General features: G+C 35.1%; 1 protein-coding gene across 1 annotated transcript; it reads left to right on the forward strand.

The window, feature by feature from the left end:
* Window positions 1-379: 379 nt before the first annotated feature.
* Glipr1l1 (GLIPR1 like 1) lies at window positions 380-21,620 on the forward strand. The gene is made up of 4 exons (XM_047551415.1): window positions 380-643; window positions 6,398-6,643; window positions 10,236-10,336; window positions 21,351-21,620. The coding sequence occupies exons 1-4, from the start codon at window positions 443-445 to the stop codon at window positions 21,448-21,450; spliced, it is 648 nt and encodes a 215-aa protein (XP_047407371.1). The 5' UTR covers window positions 380-442; the 3' UTR covers window positions 21,451-21,620.
* The last annotated feature ends 565 nt before the right edge of the window (window positions 21,621-22,185 follow it).

Consider the following 22,185-nt stretch of genomic DNA (forward strand, 5'->3'; position numbering starts at 1 on the left):
CTGGGGAAGGGGGCAAAGTTCTGCGGTTTATTTAAAACAACAAAAATGCGATACACAGAAGCTGAGTCTATCAACTAACGCACAGGGTTTTGCACAGGCCTGATCCTTTGTCAGCATCCAGTGCACGTGTTCTTTATATAACCTGGTGCTGCCTCCGTGTTGCAACTGTATTACAATCCAGGCCATGATCCAAGATGATCAGATGGGCCGAAAGCACTTTGGATAGTTAAAACTCCGCAGCAGCAGACATCCCCAGGCTTTCCCCTGTAGCGCCCGGCTTCGTGGGGGCGGGTCCTGCCGCGCGTCCGCCCCGCCCCGGGGCGTCCCTGCCTGTTGAGCGCCGAATCCCCGCGCCGCCTCGAGCCTGTGGAGAGGATGGAGTCCCGCGAGAGCGTGGTCCCTGCGGCCGCGGAAATCCAGCTTCCCCAGCCGTTACTGGTTGATGCAGTTGGGGCATGGTCCTTTTCCCTCCATGGCTCTGAAGAAACTTACCTGCTTGTGGACCTTAAGTCTGTGTCTGGTGTCCAGCAAACCTCCCCCAGTCCCGTCTTTCACAGACCCAGACTTCATAGACCAGTGCGTCAAGTCCCACAACGAATGGCGGGGCAAAGTCAACCCCCCGGCGGCCGACATGAAGTACATGGTGAGAAAAGAACCGGAGCTGGGGTCCTAGTGTTCTTGTTCATCCCAAGGTATCTGGGCCATATGTTTCATGGACTTATCTCAATACAGTCAGGATGCCACTTGTAGTTTAAAGAAAACTCACACCTTGCCTGTGCTGTCTCCTCCTGGGTTGTGATGGACTGGATGCCATGGGAGCTGTTCTTTGCCTAGACTGAGCTCCTTGGGGGCAGGGAGGGACGCAGGTGGTGTTTGGAAGTTGCTTGGTCTTCACCACTAAGGTTCATCTGTACTTTGCAAGGATTCTTTGGTGTTTTTTTTTGTTTTGTTTTGTTGTGTTTTGTTTTCTCTCTTTTGGTTGGTGCTTCCCATCCTGCACATTCAAGGTACTACATATAAAAGATACACACAGTAGAGCAATAGGAATTCTCTCCTACTTTTATATTTTAGAAACCCAGGATTAAAACAACATTACAGCGTACTATTCGTTTGAAAACTAAAATGGGATGTGAAAAATGTAACCAGCACTTGAGCAGTATCAGATGGTCATTTCCATGAATAAATAATAAATTTAAAAAATTTAATCCCCAAAACAATGCATTGGTTGTGTCTTTCTTAGACCTCCATCATAGAGTCAATAAAGGAGAAAAGAGTGCTGTATGGAAGAAGAAGCAAAGAGAACGTTATATTATTTATATAATCCATAGATTTTACCCGTTTTCAACAAATTATTGTCCTTGTATTACTTGCAATAAATTACTCCTTTGCATTATAACTTTTTCTTATTTATAAATATACCACCACTATTAACATAAATATATAAATGTTGATGGTATTGGTCTATCTTACTATGCTATGCAGATGTAAATACATTGTAACTCGAAGTTATGCCAGGGGTTTTGTTTTGTTTTGTTTGTTTGTTTGTTTTTTGGTACCACGGATTGAACCCAGTGGTGCTAAACCAGTGAACCACATACCCAGCCCTTTTGCCTCAGTCTTCCAAGCCACTAGGATTATGGGCATTGACCAAAACACCTGGCCCAGTTTTCTTTCTATCCAAAATAAAATAAAATGAAAGCAACATATTTTTTAAAAAAAGTAAAATGGATACTATTATAAAATCACAGCTCAAGCACTAAAATAAGTGCAAAACTACAATGTTGTACTGTATGGTAAAGTGATTCTTTTTTTCTTTGAGTGGAGGAAGTTTTAAATAGATTTTTGAAATTAAGACAAAAACAAACTTACCTCTTTAATGCAAAATTATTAAAGTATTTTCATAGGTAATGTTTGCCTTAATCTCCAACTGATTGGGATAGTCAAGTGTATGTCTTTTGCTTGTAGTATTTCCTCTATGCTTATTTAACTGTAGACCCCTTTATAAAAGACTATTTTATGCTATAAAAGTACTACTTAATTTGTATTTATGTGTGCAGGAGAGAGGAAAAGAAGGAATAAGGTAGAGGAGACATGAATAAAAATGAGTCTTCTTTAAATTTATCTTGTTTTATAACTTGACTTGGTAAATATGTACAATTATTATGTAATTTTAATATTTTAACCAAAAGAAAAAGTATCCCTTATACACAAACTTTTAAAAATAAAATTAATATATCAAATTGGCCTCCTGTCTACACTTTTAAAATTATGTAACCACTTCTGCAATATATTATTTCAACTGTCCATTTCTAGTTCAATGTACTTTGAGGAAACAATTAACTGACAAAAAAACCCAATTCAGAAATCTTAATGCTAGTGTGATATTTGTGAAGTCTTTTGAAAGAATTCTGTTGCACATTGGATGATAAAGCAAGAAAAGGAATTATGTTAACTTATAGGAATCAAGACTTTTAGCACAAAAGAAAGTAGATACGGGAATAGAGTCAAAGAAATTAAAACACTATAATCTTTAGAGTGGAAAGTCATAGCACGAATTAATGACATTTTTTACTTAGTTATTCCTTAGCCTCATCATAGAAAAAGTATAGAAGCAGTGATATCCGTTAGCAATAAGAATTCATAGCAACATATTTTCTTCATAATGGATGATTTTCTTTGAAAAAAAATGGCTGAATGTGGGTGTGAGGCAGAAAACATACCAGATGAATCCAGAACAGTACTAAATTTACTAGAAAGAAAAACTCAAAGGTTAATTGATTCACAGTAAAAAGACAAAGGACTCTTAGGATGTAGAAGTTTACTGAGTACCATTAGTCTTACTATAACAATGAGGGAAACTACAGAAAGTAAAAAGGGAAAAAAATAAGTTATTATCTTTAACTTCATTGAAGAACTATCAATGCAAAATGATTAAATGAACTACCTTTCCAAGAAGAGTGGCCTTTACTAGTATAGCGCATATCTTTGTTTTTGTCACTGGGAAAGTTGTGGAGGCACGAGGCAATCAAACCTGCCATGAGTCAAGCAAGGTGGTGAAGTTAATGGAAAACTGGGCAACTTTTAATGACTGTGTGGCTATTAATGGAGGACTGGAACCTAGAAGACACCCAACCACAATAATCTTCAATTCTTTATGCCTCTCAAATATATGTATGTATTATATATATATGTGTGTGTGTGTATTTATAAACATATAAATATATATAGATATATTACATATATTACATATCTATATCTATATATGTATTTTTATATCTTTTTTTTGACAAAAGTAAGTGCCAGTGTCAGAAAGCTAGATTTAAGTCTCAAAAGCAGAGTGCTTTTAACAGCCTCCAAGCCCTACTATATTCAAAGCCCCCAAAGAGAGGCATCTTATCCCACCTTCAAAATAATTGAAATCACAGGTTAACTAAAGCTAAAGTTCAGTGACAACTGAGAACCATCACTAATTAGACTAAGCAAATAAACTCCTAACCCTAGCTACTCTTAACATGGGCAGACTAAAGGAAAAAACTTTGAAGGGAAATATATTATGTACTTTAGTTTCTGGCATACAATTAAAATTTAGGAAAAAATATTAAAAAGCCAGTAGATATAAATCATACTAAACAATGAATTGAATTGGAACAAAAATTAATCAGAATTTGGAATTAGTAGACAATAGCCTTACATAACAGTTAAAGTATGTTAAAAACTAAAAGGAATGTAGAGGCAAAATGAATAGAAAGATAAATTTTAGGAAAGCAACTGAACCTTTTAATGACAGGTACCTGTGTATGGTTCTTGTGGGTACTTGTGCAGGGGTGGCAGGAACCATGTGGAAGACTCAGGTGGCCTCAGTATGAATCTGAATGTAACTGGCCATGCCCCTGGTCTCAGAGGGTTAGCTCCAGAAGCTCCTGTGTCTTCTATTTTGGCTCCCTTCTCCTCCATTTCATAGTAGCCACATACAAAACATGCTTAGCAAGGAACTTAACCAAGAAAGTGAAAGACACCTACAATGAAAATTATAAAATACTGGTAAAGGAAATTGAAGAACATACACACACAAGGAAAGATCTTCCGTGTTTGTGGATTGGAAGAATTAATATCGTTAAAATGTCCATCTACCCAAAGTGATCTATAGATTCAATGCAATCCCCATCAAAATACAATGACAGCTAGGTGCCATGACACACTCCTGTAATCCCAGCAACTTGGGAGACTGAGGCAGGAGAATTATGAGTTCAAGTCCAGCCTTGGCAATTTAGCAAGATCCTAAGCAGCTTAGTGAGAAACTGTCTCAAAATGAAAAATAAAAAGGGCTGTGGATGTGGCTCACTGGCTAAGCACCCCTAGGTTCAATCCCTGGTGAAAAAAAAAAAAAAGTCCCCCAACATTCTTCACCAAACTAGAAAAGCAATTATAAAATAAGGAAAGACAAAAGATTCAAAATAGCCAAAGCAATCTTGAACAAAAAGGGCAAAGATGGAGGCATCCCAATATTTGATTTTGATTTTAAAACATACTATGGAGCCAAGTTGGCATGGTATTGGCATAAAAAATAGAAAGACCAATGGAGCAATACAGAATCCAGAAATAAGCCCACATATCTATAGCCAACTGTTTCTCAACAAAGTTACCAAAATTATACATTGGAGGAAAGACACTTCAATAAATGATGCTGGGGAAAGTGTATAGCCACATTCAGAAGACTGAAACTTGGCTACTGTCTTCACTCAGAATGGACCAAATATCTAAAATATACAATCTGAAATTCTGAGCCTACTAAAAGAAAATATGGAAACATTTCAAGGCTTTGGTACAGGCAGGAACTTTCTGCATAGACCTCCAAATGCATGGGAACAACCACAAAATGAACAAATAGGATTACATTAAACTAAAATGTTTCTACTCAGCGAAGGAAATCATCAGCAGAGTCAAGAGATCATCTACAATATGTGAAAAATATTTACCAAGTATTCATATAGCAGAGGGTTAATATATATAAAGAACTCAAAATAACTTAACAAAAATAATCCAATTTTAAAATGGGCAAATGATCTGAATAGACACTTCTCAAAAGAAGACATGTAAACAGTTAGAAAATGTATGAAAAAAAGATCTCATTATCATTAGCCACCAGGGAAATGCAGATCAAAACTACATGAGATACCAACTCACCCCAGTTAGAATGACCATTCTTTTTTAAAAAATGGAGGTCTAGGATATGAAGAAAAGAAACACTTATACACTGATATACTGTTGGTAGAAATGTAAATGAATCCAGTCATTATGGAGAACAGTATGGAATTTTCTCAGAAAACTAAAAGCAGATATACTACACAAACAGATATACCACTTCAAGTTATATATCCAAAGGAAATTAAATCAACATATCAAAAAATACCTGCATGCCTGAGTTTATTGTGCTACTAGTCATAATAGATAAGAAATGGAATCAACCTCCGTGCCCATCCACAGATGAATGGATAAAGAAAATGTGGGATCCATACACAATGGAGTATTATTCAGTCATAAAGAAGAACAAAATTCTGTAATATTCTGTAAAATGAATGGAACTGGAAGACGTCAGAGAGAAAATTACCTCATATTCTGTATATGTGGAAGATTTTAAAAAGTTGAACTTACAGTAGAATAGCATTATTAGAGATTAGGAAGTTGGGGGCAAGAGTAATAAAAAGGTGTTGGATTGCATCCTTACATACTGTATATGTGAATGGAAATACTAAACCACATTATCATGTATAATTAGGATGTGTTAATAAAATTCAAATTCAAAAGTAGTTTGCAAGGTAAGGAAGAAAGACAAAACATATAGTAACTCTAAGAAGGCCATAGGGGTATGGCAGGTGCTATGAAAGTAAGGTTTAGTAACTAAAGCCCTGCACTGTTCCACAGCTGACACTTTCCTCTCTTTTCATTTCTTCCCCTTCCAGAGTATCATCCATCATTTCCATTGTTGTTTCCCCATAATCACCACTCCTTTTATTTTTAATAGGTGAGGAAGGAAATCCCACTAATATGTACAATTAATCTGTGTGAATAAAAAGAACAATCAAGTATTTATCCTTTAATCATAATAAATTTGCATGACCTTCTGAATTACTAAATTTTGAATGATGGCTTATTTTGATCACATTCAGAATATTGAGTGCGTCTAAGTACCAGGTCATCTGCTAGGTACCAGAAATACAAAGATGAACTGCTATAGAGTATTAAGTAAGTGTAACTAAAGAGAAATGACTAACTTTAAACATAATAAATACCAAAGAAAAGCCATATTTGTATTAAAGTAAACAAAATAATTGTTTGCAAACAAAGCAATTATGCAAAAGGTATGCACAATTCAACTTAAATCATTTTTGTTTTTCAGAGTTGGGATGAAAATTTGGCGAAGTTGGCTAAAGCATGGACAGACAAGTGCAAAACTAAACACAGAAGTTGTTTATCAAAACCATATGAATGTAAACAAGTCTTTGAATTTGTTGGAGAAAACATTTGGTATGGAGTATTAGAATTCTTTTCACCAAAAGATGCTATTACTTCCTGGTATAATGAAACTGCATTTTATGACTTTGATACTTTATCATGTTCTAAAGTTTGTGGCCATTATACACAGGTAAATATTTGACAGTATACTGACTAGTTCTTATTTATTGCATTACAACTGTCAGAGAATATTTTTAGTATTTTGAGTTTCAGGAAAATTCACCTTCATTTGGGACATATTTTATTTGGCTATAGAACCTACTTAGTAAGTTTGTCTTTTTCTAAACTTAAAAAAAATCATACTTTACTGTCATTTTGTTTGCATTGTTTCCAACAAGAAATCTCCTGTCATCTTCTTCTGTATGTAAATTGTCTGTTTTTCTGACTTCTTTAAAATGTTTTTCCTTTATTGTAAGTCTTGAGCAACTAATAATAATATACAGAATTTTCTTCATGTTTCCTCTGTTGTTTGATAACCTTAAGCTCTATGTCTATAGTTTGAACCCAATTTGGAAAAGTGTTGGCATTGTTTCTTAAACTATTTCTCTCACTCTCTCCTCTTTTCCCAGTGTCCAGTTGTCCATGTAGAAGACCACTTGAAGTTGTCCCAGTTTTTTGATGCTCTTGTCAATTATTTCTTGAAGGTTTTTCTCTGTGCAGTTAATTTCAGATACTTTTATTACTACCATCTTTAAATTTGCTAACCTTTTCTTCAGTACTGTTTATTCTCCAGTTAATTCCATTTTTTTTCAATTTTAGACATTAAAGTTTGTGTCTCTAGAAGTATAACTGTCTTTCTTATGACTTCAATAAATATACCTATCCATCTGATCTTTAAATGGCTTTTTAAGCATATGAAATACAGTTATAATAGTTATTTTATTGTTGTCCCTGATTCTTCTAGCATAGTGTATACACGCATACACACACACACACACACACACACACACACACTATATGTTAATATTCATGGATTGATTTTTCCATTCATGATGAGTCAAATTTTCCTTTTCGTTATCACATTGTGTAGATATTATTATATTCCCAAATTGCACATTTGCCTTTTTGGATATTGGATTTATTTATTTACCTGTACATATTCTTTTGATATCTCCAGGGATATAGTGAGTTGCCTGGAATTTGATTTTTTTGGTTCTCGATTTTAAAATGAATTAGGTAGAATTAAAGCAGTATTTAATCTAGGGATGATTATATCTCACTACTGAAGTATTCTTCTGAATACTCTACATAATGCCCTAAGAATTATGACATTTTCCAGTCTGGATAGTAAGCCAGGTCCCATTCCTGGCCCGGTGTAAGCCCTGGTGTTGTTTTTTTCTGGTTCTTACAGGTATTTCTTTGCCAGCCCTCGAGCTGCTTCTTCACATGCATACTGTTTAGTATTCTGCTAAATAGATGATGATGACCCTTTGCAGTCCACCAGTGTGCCAATGTATAAATTCTCATATCTCCAATTCTATTTCCCCTAATATCCTGCCTTGTCCATCTCTTTGGATTCTCAAGTCAGACACTCTCAAGAATCCTTTGAGCTTTTCCTGAGCCATGGTCTAGGAACTCTCTCAAGGCAATAAGCTGGGACAACTATAGGGCTCACATTTTTTTCCGCAGACTCTCGGCGCATTACCTTTGTTGCCTAATGTCCAATGTCTTGAAAACCAATATTTACTTTAATAGTTTCAATTATTTTGGAGGTTTGAGGTAGGAGTGTAAATCTGTACCTGTTACTTCCTTTTGATCAGAAGTGAGAAGAATTTTGAGCCAAGCTTAAGTCTAGATATAATATCGACCTCCTGGGAAGACTTGTGTAAGCAACATAAAGAGCTAACTTTCGTCTCCAAACTTACCCATCTGTATAAGTTGAATTAATATGTAGGGTCTTAAAGCAAATCATTGTTTATCAGAGGTTTAGAGTATAAGGAAATTAGCAGTTTCCATGTCCCCTTCTGTTTACTCTTTGTTCAAGAAGAGCATGTTCCTCTAAGTCTGGAAACCCTACAGACATCAGAACAGATGTTGCTGGTAAAGAATATGGTATGGCTACTACTGGGAAAACCAAGAGAATGGTCAGGTGTCCTCATAACAAGTAAGATGTAATATCCAGAATATGGTATTGAGGCAGGGTCATAGCTTTTATCTATCCTTTGTCTTTTGTTGTAAGGAAAAAGGAAGCTGTTCCCAAACATCACTTCTCCCTTAGCATTATTACACCAGAAATGTGAGCTTATTCTTCATTGACTAATTTACATATAGTTTAAATAATAAGGAATATGTGCATATACTTCTAATTGACTTAACCACTGTATCCTGAGCAATGTTCTAAACAAAGTGTTTTGCATTTACCTCTCACTGATATTCATAATAAAGTTACATCTCATGTATCTATTAAAGTTACATCTAGTCCATTTCATGAAAGCTATACATTTTAAAGCTAAACAAAGTCAATACTTATTTTTATCATTGCCAAAACTAGAAAAAAAATTATCATTTAAATATATTAAGCCAATAGAATTTTGTGGTGCAATTATTCATAAAGCCAAATTATAAACATGATTTCTTAAAAATTATACACTTACAGTTGTATAGTTTATTAGCTTTTTATAACATTCAAAAGTATCTTTTGAATAATTTGCTCAGTCTTTTTTTATTAGTTCTATTTAGTTATACATGACAGCAGAATGCATTCGATTCATTATACAACAATGGAGCACCCTCAATCTTATTAAGTGACACGATATCTCAGAATTGATCAGTCACTTCCAGCTACACACATGTTGAGAAGCACAAGTCATCTCTTAATCCTCAGAGAACCTGGTTTTTTATGCCACTATGATGTTCCTGAAATATAGAACCACTAAAATAAACTTTGCAAATTGAGTCCTGGATATACAGCCAGTCATATATCATGAAAGAAAGGTTACTGATATATCATTTTATGAAATAGTTAAATTTTCTTAATGAAATTGTCAAATAAATGAAGTTAGAAAACTCACTCGTGTCATCAGAAGTTTTCCTTGAATTATTTTGTTTTGCAAGTGGAGTAAATTAAGCATTTCCTCATTTTTTTTCACTTAGAAAATGGAGAAAATTCCATTCTATCATTGTTACAAAGGATAATAGTTTTCTTCACCTTTTTATTTCTCTCCTGTGGCTTATTCTCCATAGATATCTTCTTCTTTTAGAAATGTTTGCTATTCCTTGCAACTATATAAAAATAATGATTTACCATACATACGGCAGATAAATTCAATGCTCCCAATCTACATAAAGAATATATTTAAAACAGCAAAATTAGAAATATAGTAATAAGATTTTTTTCTCAGAAAAGCAAAATTGAATTATTATTTCTTATAGTCTGATTTTAATATTGTTTATATGATATGCTCATGGAGAGAATTCAAATATATTCCTAAATCACCTAGAAGAAATTATGATTTTAGCTCTATAATATATTATTGTTTAGGCTACATATTTATATTGTCCTTTTTATTTATGAAAGAAATACTTTGAGGAAAAATTAGATCGCCTTCATGAAATTAGCCTTAATAAAATAATCACTTAAAATATTAGAAAAAATATAGTCAAAATATACTTATGTTTATTTTTTAGTAGCATAACAGAGATTATGTCTATTTCCATAATGCATTGTTTGAATAGAATTATTTTGAATATGTTACTTTATAATTCCTTTACTTTCCTTATAGGTGGTTTGGGCTAAATCACATAAAGTTGGTTGTGCAGTATCAATCTGCCCTAACCTCGGAGACGCTTCAACTGTACTATTTGTCTGTAACTATGGACCTGCGTAAGTTATTTTTCTATGCAAAATATTTCACATTGATATAAGTTAATATGTTAATAAGTGTTTACAAGAAGAGGATCTTAGATTAAAGACAAGCATTTTTTTTGATAAGTCTCTACACACTAATAAAACAAGGTAGGCAAAAATACAAAGTGATAATAGAACATTCCCTTGTGTAAAGTAGAACTGCATTTGTCATGAAATGTTGACATCTGAGAATGAATAATTGAAATTGTTTCTTAAGTAATATGAAATAAACTGCCACAGCTAACATCTAAATGCTGGAACACAAAATGGTTAGCAGATGGTCCTCTAATATAATATTAACATAATTGGAATGAGAAAATGATTGATAATTATGACAAAAGCACATTCTTCTGAGAAAAGGACAACATAATTTTTAATACCCTACTAACAAACACTTACCTAAGAGACACTGTAACATAAATATAATGAGAAGCTCCAAAAATGAAAGTAGAACTTTAATCCCTATGGATCTGTAAAAGGAATATAAAAAGATTAATAACATGATTGTTCAACAAACAAAATCTTTAAAGCAAAATGTACAAAAGGTGAAAATGCAGACAAAGAATAAACATACAGGATTGGCAAAAAGGAGATAGGATATGCCAAAAATACTATGAAGAAATTGTTTATCTCTTTCTGTATTTTCTTCTACTGCCTCTCAGAACTAAAAGAAAGAATGATAAGTAACACTGAGCTAAATTTTGGGACAGAGAACAATTTTTATAGGTATCAAAGAAATTACAGAATTGCTAGCCATTATTAATTACCATATTTTCTCTTAAGGAGACTAATCACTGAACTTGAAAAGAAAAGATAAAAGTAATAGGAGATTAATCATCAAGATTTGATAACAAATCAGGTTTTGGGATCCAATCAAATGATGTTTGTAACAGATTTCTTATGGGTCTTGTGGAAACATTCAAGTCATGAGAGGCATTTTGGAGGTGGGATCATTTAGGGCCAGGCGGTAGGACAGGTAGGTAACCATATCCTTCAGTTACATTACTCCTGGCCAAGTAACAACAAAAGAAAGAGAGATAGAGAAAGAGAGAGAGAGAGAGAGAGGAAGAAAACAGACAATACATAAAGCGACAATTTTGAAGTCATTGCCTATCATAGGAGAAAAGATTGGCACATGGAGAAGGAAGAAAAAAGAGAGATTGTTAGATTCCAGTTGAAGAAGCAGCTAAGAATACAGGGAAATTAATACAGCTAGAATTCATGGGGAAAAGTACTAGAGAAAACAGAACACACACACACACACACACACACACACACACACACACACGGAACCTGGAGATCTGCAAAGGTCATTCCTTTAATGTTCAGCAAATACTGATTAGCTTATTTTGTGAAAAAACTCTAGGCTACAGTAAAAACCCAGTGAAAGAGTTAAAGGGAACCATTCTGTCACTCATTCAGGGGGCAGAGCTAGACTGCACTAGACTCACCTATTAATTCACAAGTAAAACCTGGAAGAATCTAAATGTTCCCAATTCAGTGCATCCCAGAATAAAAGATTGAGGATTAATAGACTACATGATATCCAGCACCTAATACTTACAATGTAGGGCATCTAATTAAATATTACCAGGCATGCAAAGAAACAGGAAAATAAGACTTAAAACAAGGAGGATGATCAGAGGAAATTGAAATTTAATCAAAACTAACACAGGTTTTAGAATTAGTGTAGAAAAAAGACAAAATTGTTATTATTGTATCCCTCATTTTCAAAACCTAAGCAGATAAGATACAAAAAACAGAAAACTACAATGTCTGAGTTGAAAAAAGACAAGGTTTTTTTCTGCCCTAAGGTTCTACTCCTTATGAAATGGAATAATTTAACTTGACTATGGAAAGTAAAAGATGCATACTATAAACTCTAAAGTCACCACAAAAACTAAACAAATAGACAAACAAAAAATAGCAGAATAATAGCAAATAAGCCAACAGAGCAGTTAAGATGAAGTTTTCAAAGTATCTGGTTAACACAAAAGAAGGCAGATAAAGAGAATGGGAGAACAAAGAACAGATGAGACAATAAAGTAAGGAATAGACTTAAACCTAACTATACCAACAATTACCTCAAATAACTGCACCAATTAAAAGCAGAAATTATACTATTAGATGAATTGAGAACCAGTTTTATACTGCCTGCAAAAACATACTTTAAAAATGAAGACACGTGGCAATCCAAGATGGCGGACTAGAGGGTGACTGCATCTCCTGTCGCTCCAGAACCCAGGATTCAAGAAGGGGAGGCATTGAGAGACTAGGACTAAATTAGAGCCACTGGGTGAGTCTCCCCCACCGGGTGAAGCTCGGCCTGGGTGACAGGCCCGGATAGGAGCGGCTTCTCAGAGCAGGGCAGGGCAGCTAGAGTCTTCCCCAGGTAGCCCTGCTCCCTCCGGTGGTGGCCTCCTCCCACATGGCCAGCTTCTCAGAGCAGGCCCCCCAGTGAGAGCCTTTCTGCACAGAACCAGCTCTGAGTCCCAGAGCCAGCAGTGAGCTCTGGCCCGCAGGCAGCTTCAGGGACCAGGACAGGGCAGCCAGGGACTTCCCCAAGCAGCCCTGCTCCCTCCGGTGGCAGGTTCCTTTCACGTCCAGCTTCTCGGAGCAGACCGCCCAGTGAGAGCCTTTTTGCACAGAGCCAGCTCCAAGTCCTGGAACCAGTAACCGGCTAGGGGAAGCTTTCTTCGGAAGCACTGCATTAACAAGTTCCTCCAAGACTTCAGGCTACTGAAGGTTGGGAGGTGATACACTGGAAATCTACAGGGACAATAAAAGCCAATAGAGGAAATCTGCAATATCTCAGAGTCCCACTGACATCTAACCAATGTGAGAAAACAAGGGAAGAAAATGTCCCAAACAAACCTAGATACTACATCAATAAAACCCAATGACAGCACAGCAGAAGAAATGTCAGAAAGGGAGTTCAGAATGTACATAATTAAAACAATCAGGGAAGCTAATGAGGAGATGAAAGAGCAAATGCAGGCATTGAAGGAGGAGATGAAAGAGCAAATGCAGGCTTTAAATGATCGCACCAATCAACAGTTAAAAGACCAAATATGAGAAGCAAGAGATCATTTCAATAAAGAGTTAGAGATACTGAAAAAAAAAAAAACAAACAGAAATCCTTGAAATGAAGGAAACAATAAACCAGGTTAAAAACTCCATAGAAAGCATAACCAATAGGATAGAACACCTGGAAGACAGAACCTCAGACATTGAAGACAAAATATTTAATCTTGAAATCAAAGTTGACCAAACAGAGAAGACGGTAAGAAATCATGAACAGAATCTACAAGAATTATGGGATATCATGAAAAGGACAAATTTAAGAATTATTGGGATTGAGGAAGGCGTAGAAATACAAACCAAAGGAATGAACAATCTATTCAATGAAATAATATCAGAAAACTTCCCAAATCTGAAGAATGAAATGGAAAACCAAGTACAAGAGGCTTATAGGACTCCAAATATACAAAATTACAACAGACCCACACCAAGACACATTATTATGAAAATACCTAACATACAAAATAAAGACAGAATTTTAAAGGCCGTGAGAGAAAAGAATCAAATTACATTCAGGGGGAAACCAATAAGAATATCAGCAGATTTTTCAATCCAGACTCTAAAAGCTAGAAGGGCCTAGAACAACATTCACCAAGCCCTGAAAGAAAACGAATGCCAACCAAGAATCTTATACCCATCAAAACTTACTTTCAGATTTGACGACAAAATAAGATCCTTCCATGATAAACAAAAGCTAAAGGAATTTACAAAAAGAAAGTCGGCATTACAGAACATTCTCAGCAAAATATTCCATGAGGAAGAGATGAAAAATAATGATGCAAATCAGCAACGGGAGGAACTAGCCTAAAGGAATAGCCAAATAAAGGAGAAACCAAATCATGTCAAAAAACAAAAATGAGTCAAATGACTGGGAATACAAATCATATCACAATAATAACCCTGAATGTTAATGGCCTGAACTCATCAATCAAAAGACATAGAATGGCAGATTGGATTAAAAAGAAAAATCCAACAATATGCTGCCTGCAAGAGACTCATCTCATAGAAAGAGATACCCATAGACTAAAGGTGAAAGATTGGGGAAAAACATACCATGCACACGGACACAGCAAAAAAGCTGGAGTATCCATCCTCATTTCAGATAATGTGGACTTCAAGCCAAAACTAGTCAGAAGGGATAAAGAAGGACATTACATGCTGCTTAAGGGAAGCATAAATCAGCAAGACATAACAATCATAAATATCTATGCCCCGAACATTGGCTCATCCACGTACGTCAAACAAATCCTTCTCAATTCCAGAAATCAAATAGACCACAACAAAATAATACTAGGTGATTTTAACACACCTCTCTCACCACTGGACAGATCCTCCTAACAAAAATTGAATAAAGAAACCATAGATCTCAATAACACAATCAACAATTAGGACTTAACCGACATATATAGAATATACCATCCAACAAAGAACGAATACACTTTCTTCTTAGCAGCACATGGATCCTTCTCTAAAATAGACCATATTTTATGCCACAAAGCTACAGTTGGCAACTACAAGAAGATAGAGATACTACCTTGTATTCTATCAGATCATAATGGATTGAAATTAGAAATAAATGACAGAATAAAAAGCAGAAACTTCTCCAATACCTGGAGATTAATTAATACACTATTATATGATGAATGGATAACAGAAGACATCAGGAGGGAAATAAAAAATTCTTAGAAGTAAACAAGAACAAAGACACATCATATCAAAATCTCTGGGACACTATGAAAGCAGTACTTAGAGGAAGATTTATTTCATGGGGCGCATTCAACAAAAGAAGTAGAAATCAACAAATAAACGACTTAACACTACAGCTCAAAGTCCTAGAAAAAGAAGAGCAGAACGACACTAAAAGTAGTATAAAACAGGAAATAGTTAAAATCAGAGCCGAAATCAACGAAATTGAAACAAAAGAAACAATCAGAAAAATTAACAAAATAAATAGTTGGTTCTTTGAAAAAATGAACAAAATTGATAAACCCTTCGGCACACTAAAAAAAAGAAAAGAAAGAGGGAGGAAACTCAAATTACTAAAATTCAGAATAAACAAGGAAATATAACAACAGACATGAGTGAAATACAAAACATAATTAGAAGCTATTTTGAAAATCTATACTCCAACAAAACAGAAAACCTCGAAGACATCAACAAGTTTCTAGGGACATATGAATTACCTAAACTGAATGAGGAGGATATACACAAATAAATCAATTTCAAGCAATGAATTAGAAGAGGTCATCAAAAGCCTACCAACAAAGAAAAGTCCGGGACCAGATGGGTTCTCAGTTGAGTTCTACAAAACCTTTAAAGAAGAGCTCATTCCAATACTCTTCAAAGTATTCCATGACATAGAAGAGGAGGGAACCCTCCCAAACTCATTCTATGAAGCCAATATCACCCTGATACCTAAACCAGACAGAGACACACTGAAGAAAGAAAATTTCAGACCAATATCTTTAATGAACATCGACGCAAAAATTCTCAACAAAATTTTAGCAAATCGCATACAAAAATATATTTAAAAGATAGTGCACCACGATCAAGTGGGTTTTATCCCAGGGATGCAAGGTTGGTTCAACATCCGGAAATCAATAAACGTCATTCACCATATCAATAGACTTAAAGTTAAGAATCACATGATTATTTCAATAGATGCAGAAAAAGCATTCGATAAAATACAGCATCCCTTCATGCTCAAAACACTAGAAAAAATTGGGGTAGTGGGAACATTCCTTAACATTGTAAAGGCCATCTACGCTAAGTCCATGGCCAATATCATTCTAAATGGTGAAAACTGAAAGCATTCCCCCTAAAAACTGGAACAAGGCAGGGATGCCCTCTTTCACCGCTTCTATTCAACATCATCCTTGAAACTCTAGCCAGTGCAATTAGACAAACCAAAGAAATTAAAGGGATACAAATTGGAAAAGAATACTCAAACTATTCCTGTTCACTGATGACATGATTATATATTTAGAGGAACCTGGAAATTCCACCAGAAACCTTTTAGAACTCATAAGTGAATTCAGTAAAGTAGTAGGTTACAAGATCAATGCTCATAAATCCAATGTATTTTTATACATAAGTGATGAATCTTCAGAAAGAGAAATTAGGAAAACTACCCCATTCACAATAGCATCGAAAAAAATAAAATACTTGGGAATCAATCTCACAAAAGAGGTGAAAGACCTCTATAATGAGAACTACAGAACACTAAAGAAAGAAATTAAAGAAAACCTTAGAAGATGGAAAGATCTCCAATGTTCTTGGATAGGCAGAATTAATATTGTGAAAATGGCCATACTACCAAAAGTGCTATACAGATTCAATGCAATTCTAATTAAAATCCCAATGATGTACCTTACAGAAATAGAGCAAGCAATTATGAAATTCATCTGGAAGAATAAAAAACCCAGAATAGCTAAAGCAATCCTCAGTAGAAAGAGCGAAGCAGGGGGCATCGCAATACCAGATCTTCAACTCTATTACAAAGCAATAGTAATAAAAACGGCATGGTATTTGGTACCAACCAAAATAGACAGGTAGATCAATGGTACAGAATAGAGGACACGGACACAAACCCAAATAAATACAATTTTCTCATCCTAGACAAAGGGGCCAAAAGTATGCAATGGAGAAAAGATAGCCTCTTCTACAAATGGTGCTGGAAAAACTGGAAATCCATATGCAACAGAATGAAATTAAACCCGTATCTCTCTCCCTGCACAAAACTCAACTCAAAATGGATCAAGGACCTCAGAATCAGACCAGATACCCTGCATCTTATAGAAGAAAAAGTAGGTCCAAACCGTCAACTTATTGGCTTAGGATCAGACTTCCTTAACAGGACCCCCATAGCACAAGAAATAAAAGCAAGAATCAACAACTGGGATAGATTCAAACTAAAAAGCTTTCTCTCAGCAAAGGAAACTATCAGTAATGTGAAGAGAGAGCCTACAGAGTGGGAGAATATCTTTGCCAACCATACTTCAGATAGAGGGCTAATTTCCAGAATCTATAAAGAACTCAAAAAACTCTACACCAAGAATACAAATAATCAATCAACAAATGGGCTAAGGAAATGAACAGACACTTCACAGAAGAAGATGTACAAGCAATCAACAGATATATGAAAAAATGTTCAATATCTCTAGTAATAAGAGAAATGCAAATCAAAACTACCCTAAGATTCCATCTTACCCCAATTAGAATGGTGATTATCAAGAACAGAAGCAACAATAGGTGTTGACGAGGATGTGGGGAAAAAGGTACACTCATACATTGCTGATGGGGTTGCAAATTAGTGCAGCCACCCTGGAAAGCAGTATGGAGATTCCTCAGAAAGCTTGGAATGGACCCACCATTTGACCCAGCTATCCCACTCCTCGGCCTATACCCAAAGGACTTAAAATCAGCATACTACAGAGATACAGCCACATCAATGTTCATTGCTGCTCAATTCACCATAGCCAGATTGTGGAACCAACCTAGATGTCCTTCAATTGATGAATGGATAAAGAAACTGTGGCACATATATACAATGGAATATTACTCTGCCATAAAGAATGATAAAATTATGGCATTTACAGGCAAATGGATGAAATTGGAGAATATCATGCTAAGTGAGACAAGCCAATCTCAAAAAACTAAAGGATGCTGATAAGCGGATGAGGACATATAATGGGGGGTGGGAGGGGTTAGCATTAGGGTTAGGGTTAGGTTTAGGGTTAGGGTTAAGGAGGGTGGCAAGAATAGAGGAAGGAAGGACTGTATAGAGGGAAAAGAGGGGTGGGAGCAGTGGGGGGAAGGGAAAAAATAACAGAATGAATCAAACAACATTACCCTATGTAGATTTATGATTACACAAATGGTATGCCTTGACTCCATGTACAAATAGAGAAACAACATGTATCCCATTTGTTTACAATAAAAAAAAACAATGAAGACACATATAAGTTAAAAGTAAAAAAATGGAAAATGGTCTACCATGCTAATATTAGTTAAAAGAAAGCTGTAGTGCTGATATTAATATCAGACAATGTAGATTTTGGAGCAGAGAATATTACAGGGGTTAATTAATCAAAAGGACATAATCTCCTAAATATTTATGCATTTAAAAGCAGAGATTAAAATTATGTGAGTTAAAAACCAATATAAATAGGCAAATTCTTAATTATCATCAGAGATTTCAATACCCTGATCTAGTAAAAAAAAAAAAAAGAAAAAAGAAAAATTAGACTACAGGTCAGACTTTACTGACTGCAAGTTATATAGAAAATCAGTGGAATTACTGATTTGAACAACCTAATCAACAAACTTGATCTGATTGACATTGATAGGCCATACCATCAAACACTAGAACATATATTCTTTTCAAATATACATGGAACATTTACCAGGGCAGGTCATATTCTGAGTCATAAAATAAAGTCTTAGTAAATTTAAAATTATACAATGTATATTTCCTAACCACAGTGAAATTAAATTATAAATAAATAATAGAATGGCCCTTGAAACTGTCCAGCATTTGAATACTAACCCATGTGTCAGAAAAGAAATGAAATGGAAAATTAGACAGTATTTTGAACTGAATGAAAATAAAAATGAAATGTGCAGGATGCTGTTAAAGCAGCAGTTAGGCCATTAGGTTCATACCTGTAATCCTAGCTACATAGGAGGCTGTGACAAGAGGAGGGCAGATGGAAATTTAGCGTGACCAGCATGGGAAATTTAGCAAGTCCTTGTCTCAAAATAAATTGAAACAGGGTTAGGAATGTAACTCAGTGGTAGAGTGCTTGCCTTGCATGCACCAGGCCCTGGGTTCAATTCCCACTACCACCAAAACCAAACATATAAGCAAGCAAACAAACAAAAATAACAGGAGTTAGGAAGGAAATCATGACACAAAGGAAACAGAGAAAAATTTCAAATCAATGACCTCATCCTCCATCTAAGAAAATGAGGGGGGAACCCCAATAAATTAAACCCAAAGTAAGCAGAATAAATGAAATTATAAAAATTAAATTAAAATAACAAAGGGAAGAATAATAGAGAAAATCAATCAAACCCAAAGCTGGTTGTTTGATCAATAAAACTGATAACCCTCAAAACTCACTGATTAGGAAAAACATTAAAATCAACAATATTAAGAAACAGAAGGATGACAGCACTATGTATTTTATACACATTAAATGAAAATATTAATAATATGCCAATAAATATTACAACTTGTCTAAAATTATAAAATTCCACAAAAGACACAAATCTTGAAGAAAAAATAAAGAAGAACTAAAGAGCAATATCCCTCACAAACATAAATCCAAAAATTCTGAATAAAATTTATTGCACCCAGAAATAAACTTGTTAAAGCATAATATACAGTGTCTGATAGGGTCTATTCCAGGGATATAGGACTGGTTTAACATTCTAAAACCAATCTCAGTAATTTGTCACATTTATTAACCTGAAAATAAGATATGATCATTTTAATAGATTCAGAGAAAAATAAAATTTGATTCCCAATAAAAGCTCTCAACTTAGACCTACTAAATAAAGGGCACCTATGAAAAACTCATAGTTAACATTATGATTAATAGCAAAAAATTTTTCTGCTTAGTTTCAAATACTAAACATGTTAGGCTTGCATGCTACATACAGTATGTTATAATCTTTCATTTGTTGTTTTCAATAACCCCTTAAAAAAGCAAAAAATAATGAATCCTAGCTTACACTCCACACAAAGACAAATCACAGGCCGTATCTGACCTATGGGCCATACCTTGTTGACTACTGGTTCATGGGTCTATAGAACATTCAGTAGAATTTACCAAAACTCCTTAGAACTAATAAATATAAATTTAGTAATTTTTCTTGATAGACTATCAATTTACAAAAGTCAATTACATGTCAATAAGATAGCAACGCATATTCCTAGATAGGAATTCTACATATTATGCAGGTGGTAATTCTATCCACAGTATTCTATAAATTAAATGTAATCCTAGACAAATATACTCTATAATTTATTTAAAAACATGGAAAATACAGAATGTAATCTCTGCATCTTGCCTTAATTCTAAACAGCACAACTTCTTTCAACAGTCTCGATGTATTATCTTACATGTGTATATATTTTTGGAAAAGTATACTCTGTAATCAGAGTCCATTACAATTCTGAAGCACTGAGGAGGATATGAAGGACCTGGAATTCTTACACATTTTAGTTGTGTATCGTATTTAAGGATTTGTACATGAGTGATGGAAATTTCAAAGCAACTTTATTTGAAGTAGCCACAACTTGAACAACCCAAATGTCCATCAATGGTTGAAAGGATAAACAAATTGCGGCATATTCCTTAATGGAAAGTGCTTGTGCTATTATGTTTTTCTTTGTGTATTCTAGGTAAGTAAGGCTTTTCAAAGTCTCCGAAGTACACAAAGACTCTTTCAAAAGACACTTGTTAAAATGCATTGGCTTATAGGATCTAAAAGTAGACATAGAAGCTGTGAAGTCTTTTTGATTACATTAACAGGTAGAACTAGATGACCAAGGTGCTGCACTTTTAAGTTAAGCCATGTAGGGTGCTCTCATTTGCGATTTAAATTTTATCTATTCCATTTACAAAGGAAGAAATAATCATGATGTCTATTAAAAATTTGTGACTATCACATGCTGATAATTGGGTTCAAACCCAATTTGTGTGTTATTTTTAGGAATATCCTATAAAGAACAATTTCAATAGTTTCCTTTTATAAAAGAAATTAGTATAGAGTTGGGACAACAGTTGTTGCTATTTTTCCTTTTCAACATTTATGATTTAGTGAGTGACCAAAACAACTTTCACCACTGCACAAAATTTGAAAAATAATTGCCATTTGGGTAAAAAAATTTATTTTTCAGAGGAAATTTTGCAAATATGGCTCCATACACCAAAGGAGCAGCCTGCTCCATGTGTTCAGAAGGAGAGAAATGCGTCAACAAGCTCTGCCGTAAGCATTAAAAATAATAATAATTATAATGTAACACGGATCTAGGCAGGCAGATGGGTCTTTGCCTCACAAATTCAAAGAATGAGATCCAGGGACAAGTGGTAGGTAGAGTAAGAAGATTTATTTAAAGTAGAAAAAGAGAAAAGCTTCCAAAGCATAGGAGAGGCTCCTAGTAAGGGTACTGCTGACTGGTTTCTGTCTAGGAGTTTTCATGGGCTTGATTTGTCCTCATAGTTGATTGGTGGGATGATACCTAGAATTAAGATTTAGAAAGGGGTCAATCAGCCAGATGCCTTGTTGCAGGCCTGTAATTCCCAGCAGCCCCAGAGGCTGAGGCAGGAGGATGGGGAGTTAAAAGCCAGCCTCAGCAATTTAGCAAGGCCCTAAGCAGCTTAGCCAGACTCTGAAAATCAAAAATAAAAAGGGTAGCCCAGTGGTTTAATGACCCTGGGTTCAATCCCTGGTAGAAAGAAAGAAAGACAAACCTGGAGATTTTCTAAGCATAATCAGTATGGGATTGGTGGGGCGGTGGGGAGGGTTGTTGGGGGAGGGCTTGTAAGGGGAAGTGCTTTGTAGGGAATATTTTGCTGTTGGTTGTGATTAGAGGCTACTAAGGGACCATCCTTGTAGCTTGAACCAGCTGGGACCAGAGGCTTGCTCAATCATCTCTCCCTCCTTTTCTTTTCTAAGACCCTTTTCCTGTCTGCCTGGGGTGGTCTATCTTCCTGTCTCAATAATATTCTATT

Source organism: Sciurus carolinensis, chromosome 4 (assembly GCF_902686445.1).
Source record: "Sciurus carolinensis chromosome 4, mSciCar1.2, whole genome shotgun sequence".
Taxonomy (NCBI): domain Eukaryota; kingdom Metazoa; phylum Chordata; class Mammalia; order Rodentia; family Sciuridae; genus Sciurus; species Sciurus carolinensis.

Coding starts and splice junctions, on each gene's coding strand:
- Glipr1l1 (XM_047551415.1), top strand. CDS start 443: ATGCAGTTGGGGCATGGTCCTTTTCCCTCCATGGCTCTGAAGAAACTT. Junction 6,644..10,235: donor TTTGTGGCCATTATACACAG/GTAAATATTTGA, acceptor CTTTCCTTATAG/GTGGTTTGGGCTAAATCACA. Junction 10,337..21,350: donor GTCTGTAACTATGGACCTGC/GTAAGTTATTTT, acceptor TTTATTTTTCAG/AGGAAATTTTGCAAATATGG.